Source organism: Eptatretus burgeri, unplaced genomic scaffold (genome assembly GCF_056783735.1).
Source record: "Eptatretus burgeri isolate ZD-2024b unplaced genomic scaffold, Ebu_testis_v1 Ebu_testis_scaffold_38, whole genome shotgun sequence".
Lineage (NCBI taxonomy): Eukaryota > Metazoa > Chordata > Myxini > Myxiniformes > Myxinidae > Eptatretus > Eptatretus burgeri.
This window is the reverse complement of record NW_028221988.1, coordinates 54,667-77,662: the sequence shown is the minus strand read 5'-3', so window position 1 is coordinate 77,662 and position 22,996 is coordinate 54,667. Positions and strand designations below refer to the sequence as shown.

Here is a 22,996-nt window from a genome sequence, read left to right as displayed (position 1 = left end):
TCTGGAGAGGAGCAGCAGTGGAGCTTGGGGAACAATTCCTCATCTCCATTACTTCCCGAATCGAGCTTGGGGAAAAATTGCTCACCTCCAGGTCCTCCGGATTTGAAGTTAGAGAACAGTTGCTCACCTCCACGTCCTCCGGATTTGAACTTGGGGAACAATTGCTTTCCTGCACGTCCTCCGAATTTGAGCTTGGGGAACAATTGCTCACCCGCACGTCCTCGGGATTTGAACTTGGGGAACAATTGCTCACCTGCACGTTCTCCGGATTTAAGCTTGGGGAACAATTGCTCACCTGCACGTCCGAGGGATTTGAACTTCGAGAACATTTCCTCACCTGCAAGTCCTCCGGAATTGAACTTGGGGAACATTTCCTCACCTGCTCGTCCTTGGGATTTGAACTTCGAGAATATTTCCTCACCTGCAAGTCCTCCGGAATTGAACTTGGGGAACATTTCCTCACCTGCACATCCTCGGGAATTGAACTTGGAGAACAATTGCTCACTTGCACCTCCTCGGGATTTGAATTTCGAGAACAATTGCTCACTTGCACGTCCTCGGGCTTTGAACTTCGAGAACATTTCCTCACCTGCAAGTCCTCCGGAATTGAACTTGGGGAACATTTCCTCACCTGCACATCCTCGGGATTTGAACTTGGAGAACAATTGCTCACTTGCACGTCCTCGGGATTTGAGCTTGGGAAACAATTGCTCACCTGCACGTCCTCCGGAATTGAACTTCGAGAACATTTCCTCACCTGCAAGTCCTCTGGAATTTAACTTGGGGAACATTTCCTCACCTGCACATCCTTGGGATTTGAACTTCGCGAACATTTCCTTACCTGCAAGTCCACCGGAATTGAACTTTGAGAACATTTCCTCACCCGCATTGCCTCCTGAATTGAACAATTGTTCATCTTCAACACCTTTGACTCGACCTTTCAGGGTTTGCGAGACTTTGTTGATGGTTTTCTACTTTATTCGTCTTTACTCATGCAAGAACATTGTTGTTGGCTTTTGTGTTGAGATGACTGGCTTAAGATCTTCGGGCCTGAAGTTCCCAAATCCCATCATGATCACTCGATCACATCCCCTACACTTGGAAGTGTTCGATGTGACCAAATCATTTGATTGATAAAGTTTCTCTGTGGAGTATTTATCAAGTTTCTTTCAACATAACAACTGGATTATAAAGGTGATATGATATTGAGAAATATTTATTTTATAAAAAGGTTGTTAACGTTCTCTTTGACTGGTGTTTTACTGAAACATGACATTTACTTTCACTTTGTGTTTAGATCCACAACTATGCGCTCATCAAGAAGCTCGGCCAAGGAGGATTCGGAGCCGTTTATCAGGCACGGAATGTCTGCTCCAACCAAGAGGTACGGAAAAGTTACCTGTGCCGCTTTTTAGGGTAAAGGTGGTTCATGTTGATGAAGGTTAAAAAATAAAAATCAACTCCACCTGTTCCTGTAAATGTGAGTTTACGATCGAAGAACGAGTTAATTTGAATTAAATGTTACAATTTAAAAGTGAATTGGAATAGTAGACATGTTAATTGACATTTGACTTCAAAACGTGATGCAAAGGTCCCCTTTGGCCTGGAAGTTCCTGAGGGGCATAGAAACAAATTTATCCAAAGACACACGTCATATCTCAAAATCCAAGATGGCCGCCGTCGACCATTTTGGAAAACATGGCCGAGTTTTCCGTTTGTCATAGAACCGTTTGTCATAGAAACTATTATGATACATGTTTTCTAACGAACCTGAGGTCACTGAACTCATTTTCGGTGACAATTTTGCTTTCTGATGTATTTAAAGCTCAAATCATGGACAAAAATACATAAATGTTACATTTTTTCTAAAATGTATGAGAAAAAAAATTGTGAGAACGAGACATGACTTAACATGTCTACTATATGATGGTTAGATCAGACCCAACTCAGAAATGGTTTTCTCATGCCGAATTTAACTACACATGAGTTAGTCACATGATGTATCTATGTTATGTGACCTTTAATTTTTAATTTTTACTTTCAGATTCAAAGTGACTAATCCAAATGAGTTCCGATAACTGTGACAGCACACCTGCCAGGATGGACTGGAGCCTATGTTTTATATGTCAATCAGACGAGACTCATAATCCAACTTCGGATCCCTCATCATCTGTTAAATTGAGAAACATTCCTGAAAGACTTTCAGCCACTTACAGACAGGTTGTGAACAATATCCAGGAACTCAATGAATTAGGTGAGCTGCCTGATTTTGTGTTCGTAGAGAATAGTGGTGACAGTGATACTCAGAATATAGTGCAGCTGATGATGTCTAATCATGGAGTGTGGCACAAAGCTTGCAGGAATGTTGTCGACAATCAGAAAGTGCAGAGAGCCAGGAATGAGCATCAAGGACAAGCGTCATTTCGCCCGGTAAAAACTCGTGCAGCCAGGTCAGTCACACAGACATCAACCTCTGCATCTTTGAGCGAACCAGTTGACACTCCATGTCTCTTTTGTGATGAAGTGGGCAACAAGAAAGAGCTCAGAAAAGCTGCTACACTTGGCTTAGATAAAAAAAAAACATCAATGACTGTGCTCAGCTGTTGGGTGACAAACGCCTGTTGTCTAAACTGTCCGCTGGTGACTTGATCGCCATCAATGCCGTCTATCATCATGCGTGCCTGACTCGGCTGTGTATGAAAGGGGAGACTGTCGGATGTGACATCACTGATAGTCATAACACGCAGGTGATGCGAGCACATGTTCTCAATGAGTTACTTGACTTTATTGAAGATAACCGTGGTTCAGGGAGGTCGCAAGCAATGGCTCACTCGACGACCCTTTATGATAAGCGTATTGCTGCTCTCGGCTTTCCCCACATCAAATGCAATACAACACGCCTGAGAGAGAGGACATTGAGCGCATGATTCCTGACATCAAGGCAGTAAAGATTAACTGTTGCTGGTCTCTTGTTTTTGACGATGACCTATCCAATGCTATAGTTGATATGAAAGACAATACATCAACTGAAGTCTCCACCCTGCACAAAGCAGTCAAGATCCTCTGTCGATAATATATTCAAATGCGGCAAGCTTTTACGGGTTTCTTCTCAACCTCATCTGAAGCTGAATCAATCCCAACCACTCTGCGTTCATTCCTGTACATGCTTCTTGATGGACCATCTATCGATCAGCCATCTCCTGGATCTAAGAAGTCCAAGGTTGCAACATCAATTGGGTAGCAGATCATCTTCAACTCAGTTGCATGCAGATCCAAAAAACGTGACAGTGTTGCACATCACAACAGAGAAAGGGAAACACCAGCTTCGCTGTATATGGCTATGAAAGTACATGTTCAAACTGGCCGTGAATTTCGAATCGATGATTTGCATCAGCGAGGGTTGTGCATCTCGTATGACCATTTGAAAGTGCTTAGTACAGATATTGCGAATTCAGTCATTGGTCACTGGGAGCAGGTTGGTGTGGTGGTCCCCCCTCAGGCAGTTAAACACGTTTTCACCACAGGCGGTTTTGACAACATTGACCATAATCCATCCTCTACGACGACTGCAACATCAGCCCTCCATGGAACATGCGTCAGCATTCACCAGCACTTGTCAGACACACAACAAGTTGCGAATCTTGATGAGATCCTCAATCCAGATGAGATGGGGAAGAAGACTGTGCGGTCCATTTGCAAGTGTAAGACTGAATGTAAAGCTCCTTGTAAGTGCTGCGTGCAGAGACAGCGCTGTATGCTTCTCTGCAGATGTCAAGGTTCGTGCGCCCACACTGGCAGGATGTAGCAGGACAAGAGAGGAGAAGAGGAAGAACTTGTGTAATTACGACATTGTGCGATGGATAATGTAATTACCTCAAATTTTCTGTATGTGAAAAACAATAAAATTTGTTATAATCTGTATTCTTTTTTGGATTTCACCTTTAAATGCATCTGAAATGCATAGCTGATGCCGGAAATGAATTCAGCGACCTCGAGTTGGTTAGAAAACATGTATCATAATAGTTTCGATGACAAACGGTTCATGATCTATGACTGGGCCATGTTTTCTAAAATGGTCGACGGCGCTAAACTTGTATTTTGAGATATGACGTGTGTCTTTGGATAAATTTGTTTCTATGACCCTAAGGAACTTCCATGCCAAAGGGGACCTTTGCATCATGATTTGAAGTCAACACCCTATTTTGTGCACTTAACATGTCTACGAGAACACGAACCTGCAGTTCAGCAAAACTTCCTTTGGCTTTGAAATCATCCCAATCACACGTGCGCACACACGAGGGAGATCCAGTTTAAACGGTGAAACTCCTTCATTATTCCTTCCTTCTGTCTATTCAGCCATCCGTCAAAAACGAAGAAGAAGAACCTTTCCATGTCTTATTTTAAAGGGTAATTCTAAAGGGTTATTATAAAGGGTAATTCTCAAGGGTGATTCCAAAGGGTTATTAGAAAGGGTTATTATAAAGGGTAATTATAAAGGGTTATTCTAAAGGGTTACTCTGAAGGGTTATTCTCAAGGGTAATTATAAAGGGTTATTCTCAAGGGTTATTCTCAAGGGTTATTCTGAAGGGTTATTCTAAAAGGCAATTATAAAGGGTTATTATAAGTAGTAATTCCAAAGGGTTATTCTCAAGGGTTATTCTAAAGGGTTATTCTGAAGGGTTATTATAAAGGGTAATTCCAAAGGGTAATTATAAAGAGTTATTCTCAAGGGTAGTTCTAAAGGATTACTCCAAAGGGTTATTCTAAAGTGTTATTCTAAAAGGTAATTCTGGAAGGTAATTATAAAGGGTTATTCTGAAGGGTAATTCCAAAGGATTACTCTCAAGGGTTATTCTAAAGTGTTATTCTAATAGGTAATTCTAGAGGGTAATTATAAAGGGTTATTCTAAAGTGTTATTCTAAAAGGTAATTCTAGAGGGTAATTTTAAAGGGTTACTCTAAAGGGTAATTCTCAACTGTAATTCAAAAGGGTGATTCCAAAGGGTAGTTCTAAAGTGTGATTCCAAAGGGTAATTCCAAACGGTTATAATAAAGGGTTACTCTAAAGGGTTATTCTGAAGGGTTATTCTCAAGGGTTAAGATAAATGGAAAATTTCAAGGGTAATTCCAAAGGGATATTATAAAGGGTAATTATAAATGGTAATTCTAAAGGGTTATTCTCAAGGGTTACTCGAAAGGGTTATTCTCAAGGGTTAAGATAAATGGAAATTTTAAAGGGATATTATAAAGGGTTATTATAAATGGTAATTCTAAAGGGTTATTCTAAAGGGTTCTTCGAAAGTGTTTTTCCAAAAGGTAATTCTAAAGGGTAATTATAAATGGTAATTCTCAAGGGTTATTCTAAAGGGTTATTATAAAGGGTAATTATAAAGGGTAATTCTAAAGGGTTTCATTTGTTTCTTTGCTTTCCCTATTTCATATTATAAATGATAAACTAAACCACTTCATTAATTTCCGGAATCCTTCCGATTTCGGCAATTATGTTGGTCGGTTGTGTGTGTAATTCTGTGTGTCTGTCTGTTTGTGTATTTGTTTACCCTGTAGCAGCCACACCGTTTCAGCGATCATCACCAAACTGGGTTCAGACGTTGCCAATGGTCCAACTTAGACACTTGTCGTTTTTGGTGAATCGAGGTCAAAGGTCAAGGTCACCAAAAAATCTAAATTCTTATTTTCGCAATAACGTCTGCTAAAATGGACGTATCGACTTCAAACCAAATCCAAAATGTGCATCCTCCAACACTGCATCCAACCTTATCTCTCATTTGGGTGTCACACCAACACCCTTCTTCGCGGTCGGGGGTCGAATGTCAGAGGGGTCGGGTCAAAACTTTCAAATTGCGATAAAGACACCATTTCAAGTCCGATTGACTTCCAAGTTACGATCATGACCAAACTAAGTGCGATAACTCGTTAAACAGAAGCACTATCGACTAAAAAGGACCAAATTGATTTCCAGAGATCATGGAGATATGACAAAGTTATTCCGGCAATTCCTTGCTCAATGAGCAATTTCATTTTTATTCTTTGCCTGTCTGGCAGTCAAACAATTAAAAATCATTCCAAACAGGAAACGTAGTGTTTTCAAGGACGTCAAAAAGAACACAAACAACAGACATGAAGAACAAATGTAATGTATTAAACAAGGTGTTGTAAAAGATGCTGCATCAATGGCGGGAAATGTCGAAATTTTTTTTTCTGAATAACACAAATTACCTTTTTAGCATTTTTAAAGGCATTCCATTGTACCGTACTTGGACAAAATATTACAGAATCTTACATCATCATGAGCAATCAAATTTGCTGCTCGCACACCCTGACCATGTCCTTTGCACTCAACATTGTGGGGGGTTTGGGTGGGGGGGTGTATCATGAGGTTCACACTTTACCATCAAGTCCATCCCATAAATTCGTACAGACTGTGAAATGCATTCAAATGAATGTAAATGTGGTAAACTTCACCGGGATTTTTTTTTTGTTAATCCTTCGTGTATTTACAAACTCGTCTCCTGTTGATAAACTTCCCTGAACCTTTTATTAATAGAGTCTGATGCCATGCTTGACTGTTACCATCGATTCATATGTCACCATGTTTTTGTGATTTTGCAAGATGTGCACGATACTTGTGAGGAGTCAATTGTTGTAAATAATATCCCTCAAAGCTCCGTACCTATTGCTGATAAACTTTTACTTGTCTGTCTCTTCTAGTTTGCTGTGAAGGTTTCCCACAATGGTGACTGGATCAATGTGAGTATTTCATGATGAACTGGGTTAGAGTGTACATCACAGTATCATGTGACTTTATCCTTAACCTACGTTCATGATTTTCTTCTTTTTTTTTGTATACCTTGTCGAGGCTCATATGAGAACGAACACACAACACACAACAAGGGGGGGGGGGAGAGACAAGATGTGGGGGTGTGGGGGAGAGAAGGAAGAACAAAAATAGTGGGGAACAGAGACATTAGGAGATCTCTGGAAGGGAGAGGGATGGGGTGGGGAACATGAGAAGAGCAGATGGACATTACAGGGACTTTTAGGAAAGAAAGCAGGGAATTTGAAGGAGGTGGGTTTGGGGTGGATTAACGGGGGTAGAAAAGATCGAGGATTTGGATGGGGGATGATACGAGGTGGTGGTGAACAGCTGTTTTGAAGGTCGAGAGGGAAGAATGGGATTGAAGAGAGTGTGGGAGTTTATTCCAAAGGCAGGAAAAAGAGGAATGAAAGGGTGAAGGTGGACAGTGATTCGTGATTTTGGTAGTTTTACCAGAAGTGGATTGCAAGTGGACCTTGAGTGCCCTGCGGAAATATGGGGGGTGGGGGTGGGGGAGGACATATCGCAGAGAGAGCAGGCGGGGTGAGAGAGAAGAGGAGACGGTGGAAGACAAAAAGACCACCGACCTGCCTGCAGTGAGAGAGTGAGAGGCCCAAAGACTCAGCCTCATCGCAGGAGATACCAATGACTCTAAATGCCTTGGTTTCCGCATCGTGAAGCCGAGAAAGGTGAGAGACGGGAACACCAGCCCAGAGGGGAGAGCAGTACTCCATCAGGCTGTGGATGAAAGTTTTGGCTCTGGTCTGGAGCTCAGATTGACCGAGGAAGGACTTTGCACGATGGAGGATTCTCAGTTGGCGACTGGCTTTGGAGGCCAGCGTGGAAATGTGGCTTTCCCAGGAAGATAATGGCAGATAGTGAGACCCAGAAGCTTGAATGAAAGGATTTCTTCCAGAAGATTGTTGAGAAAATAGATGGCGGGGGGGAGGGGAGGGGTTTCAAACGGTCTTTTCAGAGAGACGTCGTGAGAGTGTGCGAGTTTTCAGGATTGAAAGACATGTTCCACGTGTTGGACCAGTTTGTGATTTTACCCAGATCTGCAATGAGCGAAGAAGCTCCTGCTTGCCGGTGTGAAGGATGACAGATGGTACGGCAGAGGGTGGACTCATCAGCAAAAAGATAAAGAGGATTTTCTAGAGAGTCGGAGAGATCATTAATGAAAACCAGAAAAAGAACAGAACCCAGAACGCTGCCTTGAGAAACTCCAGCCTGGACAGGAAGAGGGGATGGAAGAACTTCACTTAGGGCCACACTTTAGCTGCGACAGGAGGGAGGAATCCTGCGAGCCATGAGTGGAGATGGCCTTGGACACCATCGGAAGAGAATTTGATGAGCAGGGCAGGGTGCCAGACCATGTCAAAAGCATGCGATATGTCTCGGGATACGACTCCGATTTCACGTCAAGCATTGAGGACCTCCATCAATTGTTGGGAGAGCAGAAGCAGCATATCCAGGGAAGAGTGACCTGGTCTGAAACCAAATTGATGATCGGAAATCAGGCCATTGGAGAAGAGGAAGGATTTAATGTCTGAAGCGATGATCGATTCCATAACCTGACTGATGATTGGGAGAAGGCTGATTGATCTGAAGTTGCAGGGATCTGTTTTTGTACCTTTTTTATGCAGGAGCGGTAATGTTTGCTGATTTCCAACCAGATGGCAGATGACCTTGAGCAAATGAGAAGGTGAATAGAACAGAGAGAGGGTGAGCAAGAGCAGAGGAGCAGGTTTTGAGGACACATGGGCTGATGCCGTCTGGACCGGTTGCAGAATCTGAGATGAAAATTTGCACCTCCCTGCAGGTGGAAAACAAATGTATTCCCAAAACGGATTCGTGTCATGGCACTAATTGAAATGTCATCTTCTTCTTGCGTATCATACAAATATAAATATTTCTGACAAGGAGCTGTATTTAGAAAAACTTCTCATGTTCCATATTCAAAGGGGATTAAACGGTTCCATGTCATGTTCTCACGGGGTTCATATCTCAGTTGTGGGGACTGGCCTGACAGCCTTGCCTCCAGAGGATTGTGCACTCACCTCTCAGCTGTTTCGCTTGGGTTTGAATCCCGCTCCAACCAAAAACTGTCATCCTGGTGCTTCACATGCAGGGTAAGGCATCAATGTGTGCACCGTCCATCGGAAGGACGTGACGCTGGCTGTCCCATCTGTGAGCACGACTTGTTTGTGGACATTAATGACCCCTCAGTGTTTTTCTTAAAGAGGAGACAAATTATCACCGGCATCCTGAACAAATTACAAACTCCTCTCACCTTTTGCTGAACGTCAGGCTTCGCCATCCGGTTCGAGAAAGACTTGGTCCAAAAACTTCCCCTTGCCGACCCAGCAATGAGGTGGGAATAATTGAGGAAGTTGTAGTTGTGGTCATATAGTCGATAAATTGTGTGTTTAAAAAACAGGATTGCTGGTTTCTCACGCAAAGTTGGATCAATAGTCCATTCCACAAAGCAAACTGTCCCATTGTATTTGGTCTGACACCTCATCTAGTCATTCAAACATCTTTGTGTGTACACGGTGCATGAAACATGAGGGATGCCGACACACGAGGGCATGGGCTGTCAGATGAGTTCATTTAATTTCACATGATGTGACTTTATTACAAACATTGCTCTCTCTTTCTCTCTCTCCCTCTCTCTTTTGCAGTTTTCAAATGAAGCCTCAATCATGTCTTCATTAAATCATCCAAACATCAGTAAGTGAGGGTTTCATTCCAATGATCAAATTGTAATAATCATTTTGATGATGTTCTTCATGTATCATCACCGGTGTTCACTGACAAGTGGACTTCATAAGCAGTGGTCTTTGAAATGTTTTTTCATGAAATTATTGCAGAAAATATGGATTAAAACCTTTGGGGTTTGCGTTCATTTGTTGTGTGTATTTTATCAAAAATGGCTCAACTGACGAGTCTACTTCTATCCATGGTTCAGCAACCTCTTTTCTCAAAAAGTAATAGTATTACGGAATGCTGTAGAAGCTGTTCACTTACATTGGATCTACCTCGTCTGGGTTCGATTCCCGACATGATTATATACTGTACGATAGATGCTTCATAGGCAGGGTGCTGCACCATGAAGTTCTCCGTCCCTCAGATACATATTATGCCGGGTGTCCTGTCTGCTCGCATGACCGAAGGATGTTGAAGACCACTAGTATTGCCAACCTGTGGCTGTTTATCCATGCTCTGTCCTTTTAAGTGCTGAATGCAAAGCAAGCAAGCAAGCAGCATGTACCATTGTTAAAATATTTGGTATGACTCGGACGGGTTTCGACCACCGACCTCCCACACTCAGAGTGGACACTTTCACCATTGCACCAAATAGTCTGGTTACAGGTCCTGCGGACTCACCCTGAGGACCTTCCTGGGTTGTGGACTCTGAGGTTCTTTCTAAAAAGTTGTCCACGTTGGATTGTACACACCTCTCAGGGGTCTCAGGACAGTTGCTCTGCACTGGGGGTTTTAAAGGATCCATGGTCTCATGATAATGATAATGGCTCTGCACAGGTGCTCCAAGGACTCAGGGTCACATGATCATTATAAGACCATGATAACTCGTGATCTCATGGGTCTTAAGATGGAATCACTCTGCATCCAGTAGATCCACAGCAGGACATTTCAATACCAAGGTGCACGAGTTGTCCCAATGCAAACTGCTTTCCCATCTCAAGGAATGTCCAGAACATGCTTTATGTGGAACTTAACGCTGAGTATCTCAGCAGATCAGCCACATCATTCACAGGAAAAGGGGATGGGGGAGAGAGGGGCGTTTGAAGGCCTCACCATAACTTATGGTTCTCATCACAAAGTTACCGTTCACTTGACTGATGTTTTCAATGTAATATCAATTTTGTAATTGTGCATTTTATTCATGATATAGTTTCCTTCATGCTGCACTCTGCCATCCCCACCCAGTTCGAATGTTTGATGTTAACAAGACGGAGGAAATGATGTACATGGTGATGGAACTTGCACGTGGAGGTATGTTTCTTTATCGTTCTTCTGTTCTTCAGGTGTGATGTCTGTTCCTAATTCACTGTGGATTATATGTGGCTTTTCACTGCATGGCTTTACCGTGTCATTCATGTAATGAGTGAACCTTTTGGGAAGTGTCAGGTTTGATGAAGCTTGTTCAAGCATATTCCACAATGTACATCGATATAAATAACACCACGATATCTGTTTTTGTTTCCAATCTCCTCTCTTACTCCTTCATGGATGGTCACCAAACTTCATCGGCATCAATAACAATGTCTTACAATTCTGATTATGGCATCTCAATTTACTTCCATCTTCTATTCCGGTTCGTCTGGCTGAAAGCACACTTTTCTCAACGTGTTTGCCATGCTGGATTATTTATTTATTCGTACACAGCCTCTGGCTGCTTGGCTGCATCATTTTCTGAGAGCACGGCTGAGCAATGCCACCCCGTTACCGATTTTGCCGACTTCAGAAGGATGGCACACTGAGTCAACCTGCCTGGGGTTAATTCAATGGTGAAGAGACAGGGGCTTGAACTCAAGGCCCTGAGATTTTAAGCCAGCCACCCTAACGGTTAAGGCAACACCAGGCTTGCCATGCTGGATGACATCACGGCATTCCGTTGAGAGGAGCTTGTGATGCCATCCTGTCATGAGTGATGTTCTTGTTTCCCACACAATCTTATCACCCATCACCCTGTTGTTTTCCACAACATTCCATCAAATGTGATAAACAAATAAATATTTAATTCAATGCTGCTTGTACAATTCAACTCAATTGAGGAAGTATTTTGTTATCGTTTTGGAGGAAAGTTATAATGACTGCACAATGTCTGATATAAAAGAAAAGGAGATTAAAAAACTTTTGTTTCTTGAGAATGCTTCAGCAGCACCAATGCTCTGCACAGAGTATGGTCCCAATGTCCACACACACGCACGCACGCACACACACACAGACACACACACAGACACACACACACAGACACACACACACAGACACACACACACAGACACACACACACACACAGACACAGACACAGACACAGACACAGACACAGACAGACACAGACACACACGGTTTATTTTGCTCTGGTTTGATTTTTTCGAGTGCAATTAACTAATTTCTATTGTGATTTGTTACCCTAAATTCATTACAATAACAAGAAATTGGGATATTTTGGCCAATTTTTTCAATGCAATCACATTCGGGTTGAAACATACCTCAGTTTCTAGACAGTGCTATTACCTAACTATCGTTTCAAATGGACCCCATGTGAATCAAAACAACCTTGCAAGTGTTTTATACACAAACAATTTGGATGAAAACGGGAGGAATTTATCTACAACAGTTTATTTTCAGAGGAGTCGTAGTTTTGGTCCAATAAGTGGAGCTGGCAACGTTTTGCTGGAGGCAGGTGTCTTCGGTCCCACTGTCATTCAGAACTCTGTTCTCAATGGAGGTCACTACAGCCGCTCCCTTCAAGGCATCCAATTACTGGCTGAATCATTCCAACGTCTTCTCAATAATGAATTATTCGCAGAGAAGGGCATCTTACCATATGCATCAGAGCTTGTTATCCTCGCAAAGCTAAAGTCAAGTTTCACCAAGAAGAATATCAGCGATGCTCAGAAATATATGACAGAGTTTGCGACCACTGCTCCCAATCTATCCACTGACCTTGATCTATTTATCCAAAGCCAATCATCCAGCAATGAAAACTTTCGATACTGGGCTCAATTCCGAGACATGATGGGTGTGGTGCGAGATCTCTTGCGAGCTGATCATGAGGGGTCATGGGAGCTCCATCTTGACGCTGTGCAGCGGTCTCTCTCCCTGTTTGCTTCCTTTGATTCATTCAATTACCGACGCCGGTCCTCGGTCTACTTGGATGATATGCCACTGCTTCCTCAAACTGCGCCATCAGTCTTCGAGAACTTCTCAAAAGGGAAGTTCTCAATCAAGGACAAACCTGGCCGCTTCACAGCAGTTGGTGGAGATCAGAAGCTGGAGCAGAGCATCAACTTATCATTGAAGTGCAGTGACGGGGTTATCGGACATGCAAAGCAAAAGGAGTATGTGGCGCAATGGGACCTCATTTATCATGAGATGATGGCAGTCAAAAATCTCCACCATGAGTACGCCGGTGTGAGGGAGAACACTCACGAGTCCTCAAATCACCAAGAGTCCTCACAGACCATCACAACTCGCAACGAATCTCACGTCCAGGCCATGATACAATATGTTGAAGAGAAAGGCTCTCCCCTGTCATCGACCAACACAGCCCTTCTTCACAACTTTGTCACCAGAGAGATTATGACAGATGATATTCGCGAGGACATGATGAACTGCATCTCAAAGGGAAAGGCGAAATATATCATGTTTAGGCAAGAGCGATTTATCGACAAACCTACCAGACTGAGTCCAGTAATCCATCGTTCTTCTCCCAAATCCATGAAAACGATCCGTAGTACGCCACAGAAGACTATCAAAAAGACAATCAAGGAGCACAACATAGCTGACAAAAACATCGAGATCGCCCGTGACCGTGGACTCACTTCAGAAACTTTACTACTTTACCATTTGTACCCTCCCCACTCCTTTTTGACGAGGAGGGACTGATGACCAAGCCTGATAAAAGCCAACTTCTCAAAGAATTGGAGACTTTCCTAAAACCTGACATCTACGGATACAAGCATCAGAGAAACTCAAACTTCATGATTGACGTTACGGCTAATGTTCGCAAAGTTCGATGAACCAGACTGGCAACTTTTCAAGAATTAGTTACGGCCTTTTCATCATTTACAGATGTATACCATGAGTTTGGGCGATGTGACTGTGTTTTCGATATGTACTCTGAAGACGGCTCAATTAAGGACGGTGAGAGAATAAGGCGTACTGACACTGCACCAATCAAGCTCAGCTGCGTCGAGCCAGGGACACCTCTGCCAAAAGAGATGGCAACCTTTGGCCTTCAAATGGTTACAAGATTCAACTAGAAAAGCTGATCTATTCTCATCTTCGTGAAAATGCGTCTCGAGTTGTTCGACGTTACCCCCACTGTGGTCGGCCAAGTGACGAGAGAAGACGAGGACGTTCATTGCATCAAGGTTCATGAGGGCTCAGAGACTGTTTTAGATCATCTCCATTCAACATTTGAGGAAGCTGATCTTCGCCTCCTTATACATATTCTTGATGCTCTGGACTCCAGATACAGCGTGTGTGTTGTCATCTCCAATGACACCGACGTCGTTGTTGCTCTGTTGTATCCCATGCAAGTGTCTCTGCAACACAACCTGGAGGAGTTATGGGTTCGAGCTGGTCTGGGGGATACAACTCGATATGTGCCACTTCATACACTTTTCCAGAACCTGGGTCAACATTTATGTGCAGTCCTGCCAGCTCTTTACAGCCTTACAGGATGCGACATCACCAGCAAAGTTGGTACCAAGAAGGCTGCACGAAAGGCGGATCTCAAGAGATTCCTCAAGCATTTTGCCACATCCCCATTCCTATCGGCTGCCGTAGCTCGCAATGCTGAACGATATCTGGTGAAAGTGCTGAGAAGAGGAAGCGACGCTAACGATTTCGTCACCCTCAGAGCAGAGATCTTTCACTGCAGCAAAAACAGCTGTCTGTACAACCTACCACCGACTTGTCAGGGCCGACATCCTCACATTCAGCGCGGGTTTTATTCCGCTTATACCATTATGCACGCCCTGGAGAACCATCTGGATCAAGAAACAGAGTCTGTGAAGCCTGAAGATTATGGATATGTGTATGATCAGGGTCACCTCATGCATGGAAGTTCTTGGAAAAATCTTGATTTCTGCTGGTCTGTCTCCTGGACTTGCCAAAAGTGCGCCAAATCAACATGTTCATGCCGGATGTCTGGGGTTAAGTGTGGGAAGTTCTGTCGCTGAATGAAAACCTCACGCAATGCCTGCAAAATCCCATTGTTTGTTCATATAGGCTAACTTGTAGCATAAAAGCACTGCTTGAGATTGTCGAGAATTATAATTCCCATTTATATGAAGATATTAGTCTACCATTTATGGCTATACAATTTTAGTAACTACCGGGTACGATTCATTATCACTCAGTAAAATTCATTTGTTGAAATTGCTGAACATTGAAATTCCCCATTTTGTTAGAAATGGAATTATTCGGTAAATTATGGTTATTACCTGTTTATCACTACTCCTTTTATCAAGTTGTAATTTGTGGGACTGATTAGGTGATGATAGAAATGTCTTCCTTTCTTGCTCTCTTGTGAGAACTGTGCTCGCATATGATACCAAGTTTTGTCATTACATTGACTTGCATCTAATCATCAGATTTCAATACATGATCTTTGTCGTACTTTGCTTGGTTTAAACAACTGTTTAAGAATATTGTATGATTCTACAACTGCGGATTTCTCGGTATATTTAAATAATGATGGTAACTCCTGCAATTTCGAGTATGTTTCATATTGGAAGTGACATTCATGAACGTTTTGAATAAATTGTCATTTATAAACATGTTAATGTTTTTCTCAATGTATAATACCAGCAAGCTGTTGCATATATGCCGATAATCAGATCAGAGCTCAACCAGTCATTGTAAATTATTGAAAGAGATGAATATTGTCAACCAGCTTAATCCACAAACATTAGGGGGTGATGTAGCATGTTTAAAGCTGCGACTCATACGAAACTAACAGTTATAGATGAATTCCTCATGTTTGTATTCCTAAATTCCTTTAGAAAGTGATTGCAAACAACCTTGCAAGGTTGTTATAATATTTATTGGTGGCATTTGAAGCGATATCTGGTAATAGTACCCCGATATAATATGGTATTGTTGAAACCAGAAGTGATGTCACAAACAATTATCTAAATTATGGCAATTTCTGGATATTTTGTGCATTTAGTGTAACAAATCGCAATAGAAATTGGTTGAATGCACTCCAAAAATCAAACCAGAGCAAAATAAACCATTTCCGTGTGCGGGATTATGACGTTTTCCCAGGAACTCCGATATCGTCAATTTGGATAACTACGGGCGAAACCGTAAATGTTTGGCCGGGGCTGCAGAGAAAACGTACTTGGTTTGGAAGTGTTACCCAAACTTTTCTTGAAGGTCTTGGTTTCCAGAACAAGAAAATCCAAGGTAACGCCGCAGAAGATTGATGGACACGAACTCCCCCCCCCCTCCTCCCAGCGCCAGGACGAATGATGATGTGATTCCAGGTGAAATTTCAATGGGGAAATTTAGAGGAATGTCCTGGAAAACAAACAAGAAAAAGAGTAATCAGATATTGCTGGACCTCTCCAGAACTTGTTTTGTGTGGTGTTTGTGTTGTTTTGTGTGGTGTTTGTGTTGTTTTGTGTGGTGTTTGTGTTGTTTTGTGTGGTGTATTTTGTGTCGTTTTGTGTGGTGTGTTTTGTGTGGTGTATGTAATTGTGTGTTACATAATTGATAACAGACATAACGACAACTGTCACTTTATAACTGCTGGCAATGATGACCCGGTACCAAGACGTCCCGCTTTGAACGGATACCTGACCCTGACCCATGACGTTCATTATCATTCACTTGAATTTGGAATGGGATAAAAATAAATTTAATTCAAATCAAGTGGAAGACCAAACAGGAATGGTCCTGCATTGGAGTAATCAGAAGGAATCCGAACAAGGAAAAAGCAAGGATGAGGTCATCAAGAGGAACCTGGAGAGGATTCACATTTCAGCTGCTACTTCTCTCCCCTCAGGCACAGCCAAGTGAGATTTATTATTTATTTATTTTTAAACTCATATCAAAATTAAATAAAAAAATAATTCCGGCTGCCAGAACACGTGTCCGATCAAGTTGAAATTTAAAACATTTATTCTCTATCACTACCAGATCATAAATCTGAAGTTTCACATCGATTGATTAAGCGGTTCCAGAGAAAATATTGTTTTGTATTTTCCTTCAATCCAATATGGCTGCCAAACCATGTGACTGATCAATTATGCCTTAACAAACTCGTATACACATGGTTTGAGGGAACATTTGTGTGAAGTTTCCCCTCGATTTGTCCAGCTGTTCTGGAGAAGAAGATTTTTATAGGTTTCAGGGTAAATCCAATATCGCTGCCAAACCATGTGACCGATGCTGTCAGGTGTGTGAACGTTTTGTTCCTCATTGAGAGACGGTAAGACGTGTAAAGTTTTGCCTCAATCTGTTCAGCCACTTCAGAGAAGAAGATTTTTTGAACTGACGAGGGTAATAATTTTACACATTAATAAAATAATGAAGTTCCCCATTTATTGGAAAGTGGTTTACTTCATCACGGAGCCAGGGAGACAAGCTTCAGGAGCCATGAAAGTGGTGGTAACTTGTAACAGCTTGTACGGCCTTTGAGAAGTAAAGCCACAATGTTGAAAAATAAATCATGTCTTTGTTTTGGTGATTTCAGCATGGAGAGTGAGTGTGACCATCCAACCCATTCCCCCAAACCACTCTTCCCTCTTTTTCACTCAACAAACTCTTCTCTCTCATCGGTGATCCTCCAAAATCCCGAGTGCTACACGTGATTGTTGGCGAATGTGTAGATTTCACTGAAAGGTTTCAATCACTCATGGTATCTGTTTGATTATCTGCACAGGTGATCTGCTTCATTATATGAATGATAAAGGCACACTCATGACTGAGGAGCAGGCGCGACCCCTAATTCGTCAGGTGAGCTGAGCCGATGTTGATGGAATTCGTTATTTGTGATGTTTATCGTGTGGTTTAAAAACGGGATATTTAAAAAAAATAAGATTTTTTTGGAAACTCCTATTTGTGTAACCACCCATTAAGTCAGTCCTTTCTTTCCAGGCGGCTTCTGCATTCAGCGTCATGCACAGCAGGAACGTTATACACGGAGACATAAAGGTAAAATGAATCTACACAAAACATGATGATCATGCAGTCGGAGAAGGATATCAGTTAAAGACCAGGATTTGGAGAGGTTTCTGTCATTGTATGTGGATGTGTGAATGGTATTGATATGACAGTGTGACTCACCCTTCAGAGATCTTTGTAAGCCAACGGCCATCCATATCTGGTGCCCAACTGTGTCTGTGGACATCCTATTCCAGTTGGGGACCTTTCTCGGAGGTCGGTGCCAGGATTTGCAATCCGGCCACTGTAAAACACTTTATTCCACAAAACACACAAAACAACGCAAGTCAAGCATTCAATGTTCTTCCTCCGTATCTACGAAATTAAACATTCTCCCTTGGTATGCTGATCCAACTTGTGGAAATTGAGTTATTTTCCACCACACCCTGCATATCGCATGGGGAGATGACATGTGTCAAGTTTCAATTTTCTTTGTTGAGCAGTTTTGGAGAAAATTGTCCAAATTTATTCCTTTAACCCAACATGGCTGCCATACCGTGTGACCTATGACATCATAGTTAGCAATAAAATATTCTCCATGGGGAGTCTCTCCCATGTTTAAAGTTTCACATCGATTGGCCAAGTCGTTTCAGAGAAAACCATTTTTGGATAAGGATTTCAATTTATTCAATTATTGCTGGAATACCACTTCACTGATGACGTCATCGTCATCATCCAATGTGCCCCATGGGGAGTTGAGAACATATGCCAAGTTTCAAGTTTTTTTTTCCTTGAGTGCTTTCGAAGAAAATGATGTGGAGTTTTTTTTCCCTTTAATCCAATGGGACTGCCATACCATGTGACCTATGACGTCAGAGTTCGCAGCAACAATATTCTCCACTAGGAGTCTCTCCCCGATGTTTGAAGTTTTGCATCGATCAGACAGGCGGTTGCAGAGAAAAACATTTTCAAAGTGAAAATATAGAGATGCGGAAACGCGCACACACACACACACACACACACACACACACACACACACACACACACACACACACACACACACACACACACACACACACACACACACACACACACACACACACACACACACACACATACACACATACACACATACACACATACACACATACACACATACACACATACACACATACACACATACACACATACACACATACACACATACACACATACACACATACACACATACACACATACACACATACACACATACACACATACACACATACACACATACACACATACACACATACACACATACACACATACACACATACACACGCACAGATTCACAGACAGTGGCATTGCGATCGTCTTGCATCCCATTAAGGGCAAGACCTATAAAGATTGCCATAAGAGAAGGTAATATCACAAGTTCCACATGGTTTGATCTGCTCAGCCGTGTCGGTCGAGAGCCGAAAGGACACCTGGTGCAGTTCAGATCGGTCAGGTTCACTGCACAGGTTGGTGAAAGCAGCTCAGCTGACAAGGGAAACAGTGACACTGGTGTCGACCTCCATTTCCAAACATCAATACCCATGAGAACGAGCAGAGGTTCAGATTTGGTGTCAGAGATGATGTAAAATCTATCATATTTTGCTGTTGTGGGTTGTGGGTGTTGTAAAGCATCAACATGTTGTCTGTATTAACATAACCTTCACTTAATTGCATGGCCTCCCCTCCCCCCCCCACTTCCCCAAGTTGGGCTCATGCATTGCTTGATTATGTTACAGTGGTGGGGGGGGGGGGATTGATATGCCACAGGCATGATGGGCCAATTGATCTCATACGTGGAGATATCAGTTTTCCCCTGTCAGACATTTTTGTGTTTTGAGTTGATAATGTACATGCAATAAGTAACTCTTGTTAAAACATTCAGTGTTGTATTTGTCTCACTCAATGTCCTCAAACCATGTGATCTTGTGGTGTGTTTATTTACAGTTCAGGTGATATGACTTTTTTTTGTGATTACATTTCATGTGATAAAGAGAAAATAAAGAGTGCGCTTTGTAAAGGAATGGTGATACGAGTTGAGTGAAGCAGGTATAAAAGATTCCTTTCTGAAAATACAAACTTTATATCTTCCACACTTTGATCTTATCTTCCTCTGCTTTTCCCCTCCCACCAGCTCGAGAACATCATGTACGATGACCTCGGTACCCTTAAGGTCACCGACTTCGGGCTATCACGTGTGTTTACACCTGGCACACTCCTGTTTGAAAGATGTGGAACACCTGAATATATGGCTCCGGAGATGTACAGAGACGATGGCTACAATGGTCCTGCGGTCGACGTGTGGGCTCTTGGGATTCTCATGCATGCTGTAATGCAGGGATCTTTCCCATTCCAGTGGCAGATCATGGAGGTGAGTGTTCTCTCCCTCCTCACAATGGTCCGAATCATCGCGATGATCTTCATCATGATGATCAAAGGGAATGTCTCTGTCATTGTCATTCATAGTTACGAGTATCCTCATCAGATTTAACATCAGCCCAAGTCAGTAAAATCGTTACAATGAAAGAACAGTAACTGTGAAGAAACGATGATTTTACGGGAGCACGTCACCATTGCAATGGAGAAAGCAGCAGCATTGTACAATTTGTTCACTGCATGTTGTTTTATCCTTGGTATAAATTTAGAATGTAAAATGTAAAAATTGAATTATCCACTCAGAGTCTGCAAGGTGGCGAGACAAATTGTGAACCTGGTCGTTTCATAGCAAACACTAAAAATGGTACATGTTGATTCCTCGTTGGACGCTCAGCATTTAGAGGATAGAGCAAAGATATATGCCATGGACTGGCATCCTGTAGGTTCGTGTGTGAATTAACCTTAATTGCTCCACCAACTGTGGATTTGGACAGCGGTTAATGAATTGGTGAATTAACAGATCGATCTCTTTACAGGAACTGGCATCATTCAATTATCCCTACGAATATGATCCTCCCACTTCTGTTGGACACCAGTGCACTGCGCTTTTGAAAGCCATGCTCTGCATGGATCCAACCAAGAGGATTTCAATGAAGGTGTGTGATCATTTGGCTGCTTCTGCTTTGTATGTTTGATTTTAATGAACGATGGTTCAACCAGGACTGCAAAAGTTCACTTTTTGTGGAGTAAGCGGTTCTTGATCATCAAATGAGATGGAGTCGAAACGTGATCATGCAATTTTACGGATCTGGATAAACCTAATTATTTTGCTTTGCAGGAGATTTTGGAGCATCCATGGATGAACAAGGAGACTCACGGTCCGAGGAAACGTTCACATGACTTAAGTGTGGATGTGGATGAAACACCAAGCAAACGTCTTCGTAAACACAAAGGTACCGATTGATGCTCTGTCTTGGCTGTCATTCCGCTGTTTAAAACATCAGCTAATTCTTGTGAACCTCACAACAGAGCAATCACCAAAGAGAAGTGGGCAAGTCAGCGTTCCAAGCAATGGTCTCAACATTGAAATGGCAGAGAACAGTCGGAAAGAAAAGCGAAAACGGGAAAATGATGAAAGTTCGAGTGGAGAGCAGAGTACTGACAAGAACATGAAAAGACAGGTGAAGAATTTTGGATGCTTGCCAGGTGATTGGTCGTTTCCTGGTAGATATCATGTGTATGTTGCTTTGCGATTGTGCAAAAGGTCCCGTCTGGTTATCCACGCGGTTGTACTTTATAAACTGAGTGGTGCATCTTTTTCATCACCTGTATACCCATCCCTCCGAATGGCAGACGAGATGCAAACAAATCAAACTCTTAGCAGTTAGTGTACGGCAGAAAACTGGAATTTGGAAAGGGTATCTGGATGAGCAAACAATGGCCTGCCCTGTACGAAGAGCACGATCATATCCACAAGTGAATGGTTGCAGATGCAGACAAGCGACTGAACGTTCCCTTTGAAATGGCCGTGGGCTTTATGGTGGAACCTGCATGTGAAGCACATTTTATACTTTCACTCTCTTCTCTTGGCAATCATGGGAATTGTAACTAAATGGTGGGGATGCTCCCTTTCTGTGCTCATCTTAGTTTGCATCATATTCGTTTTGCCTTCGTTTGCAGTGACAATGCATCGTGCTGAAGCCATTGTCATTTTTTTTTCTGAAATTGTTTCGGCTCCTTCGAGTTTAAGAAGGGAGTTGTGTGTAAGTCAGATTTAGAAGCACACCAGAGAGAAACACATGAAATAGGTGATTATCAAGGAGTACATGGTGAGGAATGGTGAGAGGATCAGAAATAGATGTTTTTTTTTTGGAAACAGCAGAGGGTTTGGAACTATTTGTTGCAGGTTTGGAACTTCTAGTATCTTAAGCCATGAACGTTGACTGATGCTGTGGTTCATAGTGCAACAGCTGTTTTACACAGTGGGCAGTTTTGTTTTGTTTATAGGGGGAGGAGGGGTTCCTGCAGACCGCAACCAAGCCAGGGCACCTTTTTTTAAATTAATTTTGAGATCTATCCTGCCATCAACAACTTAAAGATCTTATGACCTGGTAATGAGTGGATATGGCAGAGGCACCTTGTGTGGATCAGCAAGTGCTGGTGTGGCACAGGGGATGATGGTCACTATTCCAGGTGTGTGTGTGTGTGTGTGTGTGTGTGTGTGTGTGTGTGTGTGTGTGTGTGTGTGTGTGTGTGTGTGTGTGTGTGTGTGTGTGTGTGTGTGTGTGTGTGTGTGTGTGTGTGTGTGTGTGTTATCTCCATTATATGTGCACGCTGTTTTGGCTGCAATCTCCACATGTTGGTGGCTTTCAGGAGATGGAACAGAGACCTCCCAGGACATCATCATTTCACGATTCTCACTGATCACAAACGCTGATCAGTCTGTTCGGTCCGACTCGGGTGCCGTTTGACACAAGTAAATGTATATGATTAAGAAAAAGTACACAAAGTTGGTTTATACGATTCAGTGCACGTGTAACCTGTTTTCACACCTTGCAGAGAAAATCCCCAAAAAGAAGAACATGAACCAAATCATCCACAGAACTGTGCGACCATTCTCAGATCTGAAATGACATGAACAGTGAGGTAAGTGACACAAAAGGACATCTTGTGTAACAGTGCATGGCACCAGATCTTTTGTAATGATCTCGTCCGCTTCAAGATTCACTTTATCCACAAATGACAATTTTGTTCACAACAAATGGAAAACCCCAAATTCAGACGTTGACTTTATATCTTCAAGACTTTATCCCTCACGGAATAAAAAGCATCAATCATATGATGCACACATGATCCTCATTTTTATTTGAATGGGT

General features: G+C 42.4%; 2 protein-coding genes and 1 pseudogene across 5 annotated transcripts in view; all 3 read left to right on the top strand.

The window, feature by feature from the left end:
* The first annotated feature begins 1,323 nt into the window (after window positions 1-1,323).
* On the top strand, window positions 1,324-22,753 carry LOC147007719 (serine/threonine-protein kinase MARK1-like). Its single transcript, XM_085866536.1, has 11 exons — window positions 1,324-1,384; window positions 6,731-6,769; window positions 9,521-9,569; window positions 10,791-10,856; window positions 17,488-17,561; window positions 17,703-17,759; window positions 19,879-20,115; window positions 20,657-20,776; window positions 20,959-21,073; window positions 21,150-21,326; window positions 22,680-22,753. The coding sequence occupies exons 3-11, from the start codon at window positions 9,542-9,544 to the stop codon at window positions 22,751-22,753; spliced, it is 948 nt and encodes a 315-aa protein (XP_085722662.1). The 5' UTR covers window positions 1,324-1,384; window positions 6,731-6,769; window positions 9,521-9,541.
* Window positions 11,973-14,054, top strand: LOC147007720 (uncharacterized; annotated as a pseudogene).
* The window catches only part of LOC147007717 (serine/threonine-protein kinase MARK1-like), a 55,684-nt gene continuing 53,695 nt past the window's right edge, over window positions 21,008-22,996 (top strand). For 2 of the 4 annotated variants that reach the window (XM_085866540.1, XM_085866538.1), the window contains exons 1-3: window positions 21,020-21,073; window positions 21,150-21,301; window positions 22,680-22,766. The gene's annotated coding sequence lies outside the window, so the exon portion shown is untranslated. Of the gene's footprint in view, window positions 21,302-22,679; window positions 22,767-22,996 lie in introns of all 4 variants that reach the window. The other 2 variants (XM_085866539.1, XM_085866541.1) reach the window with 2 other exon arrangements.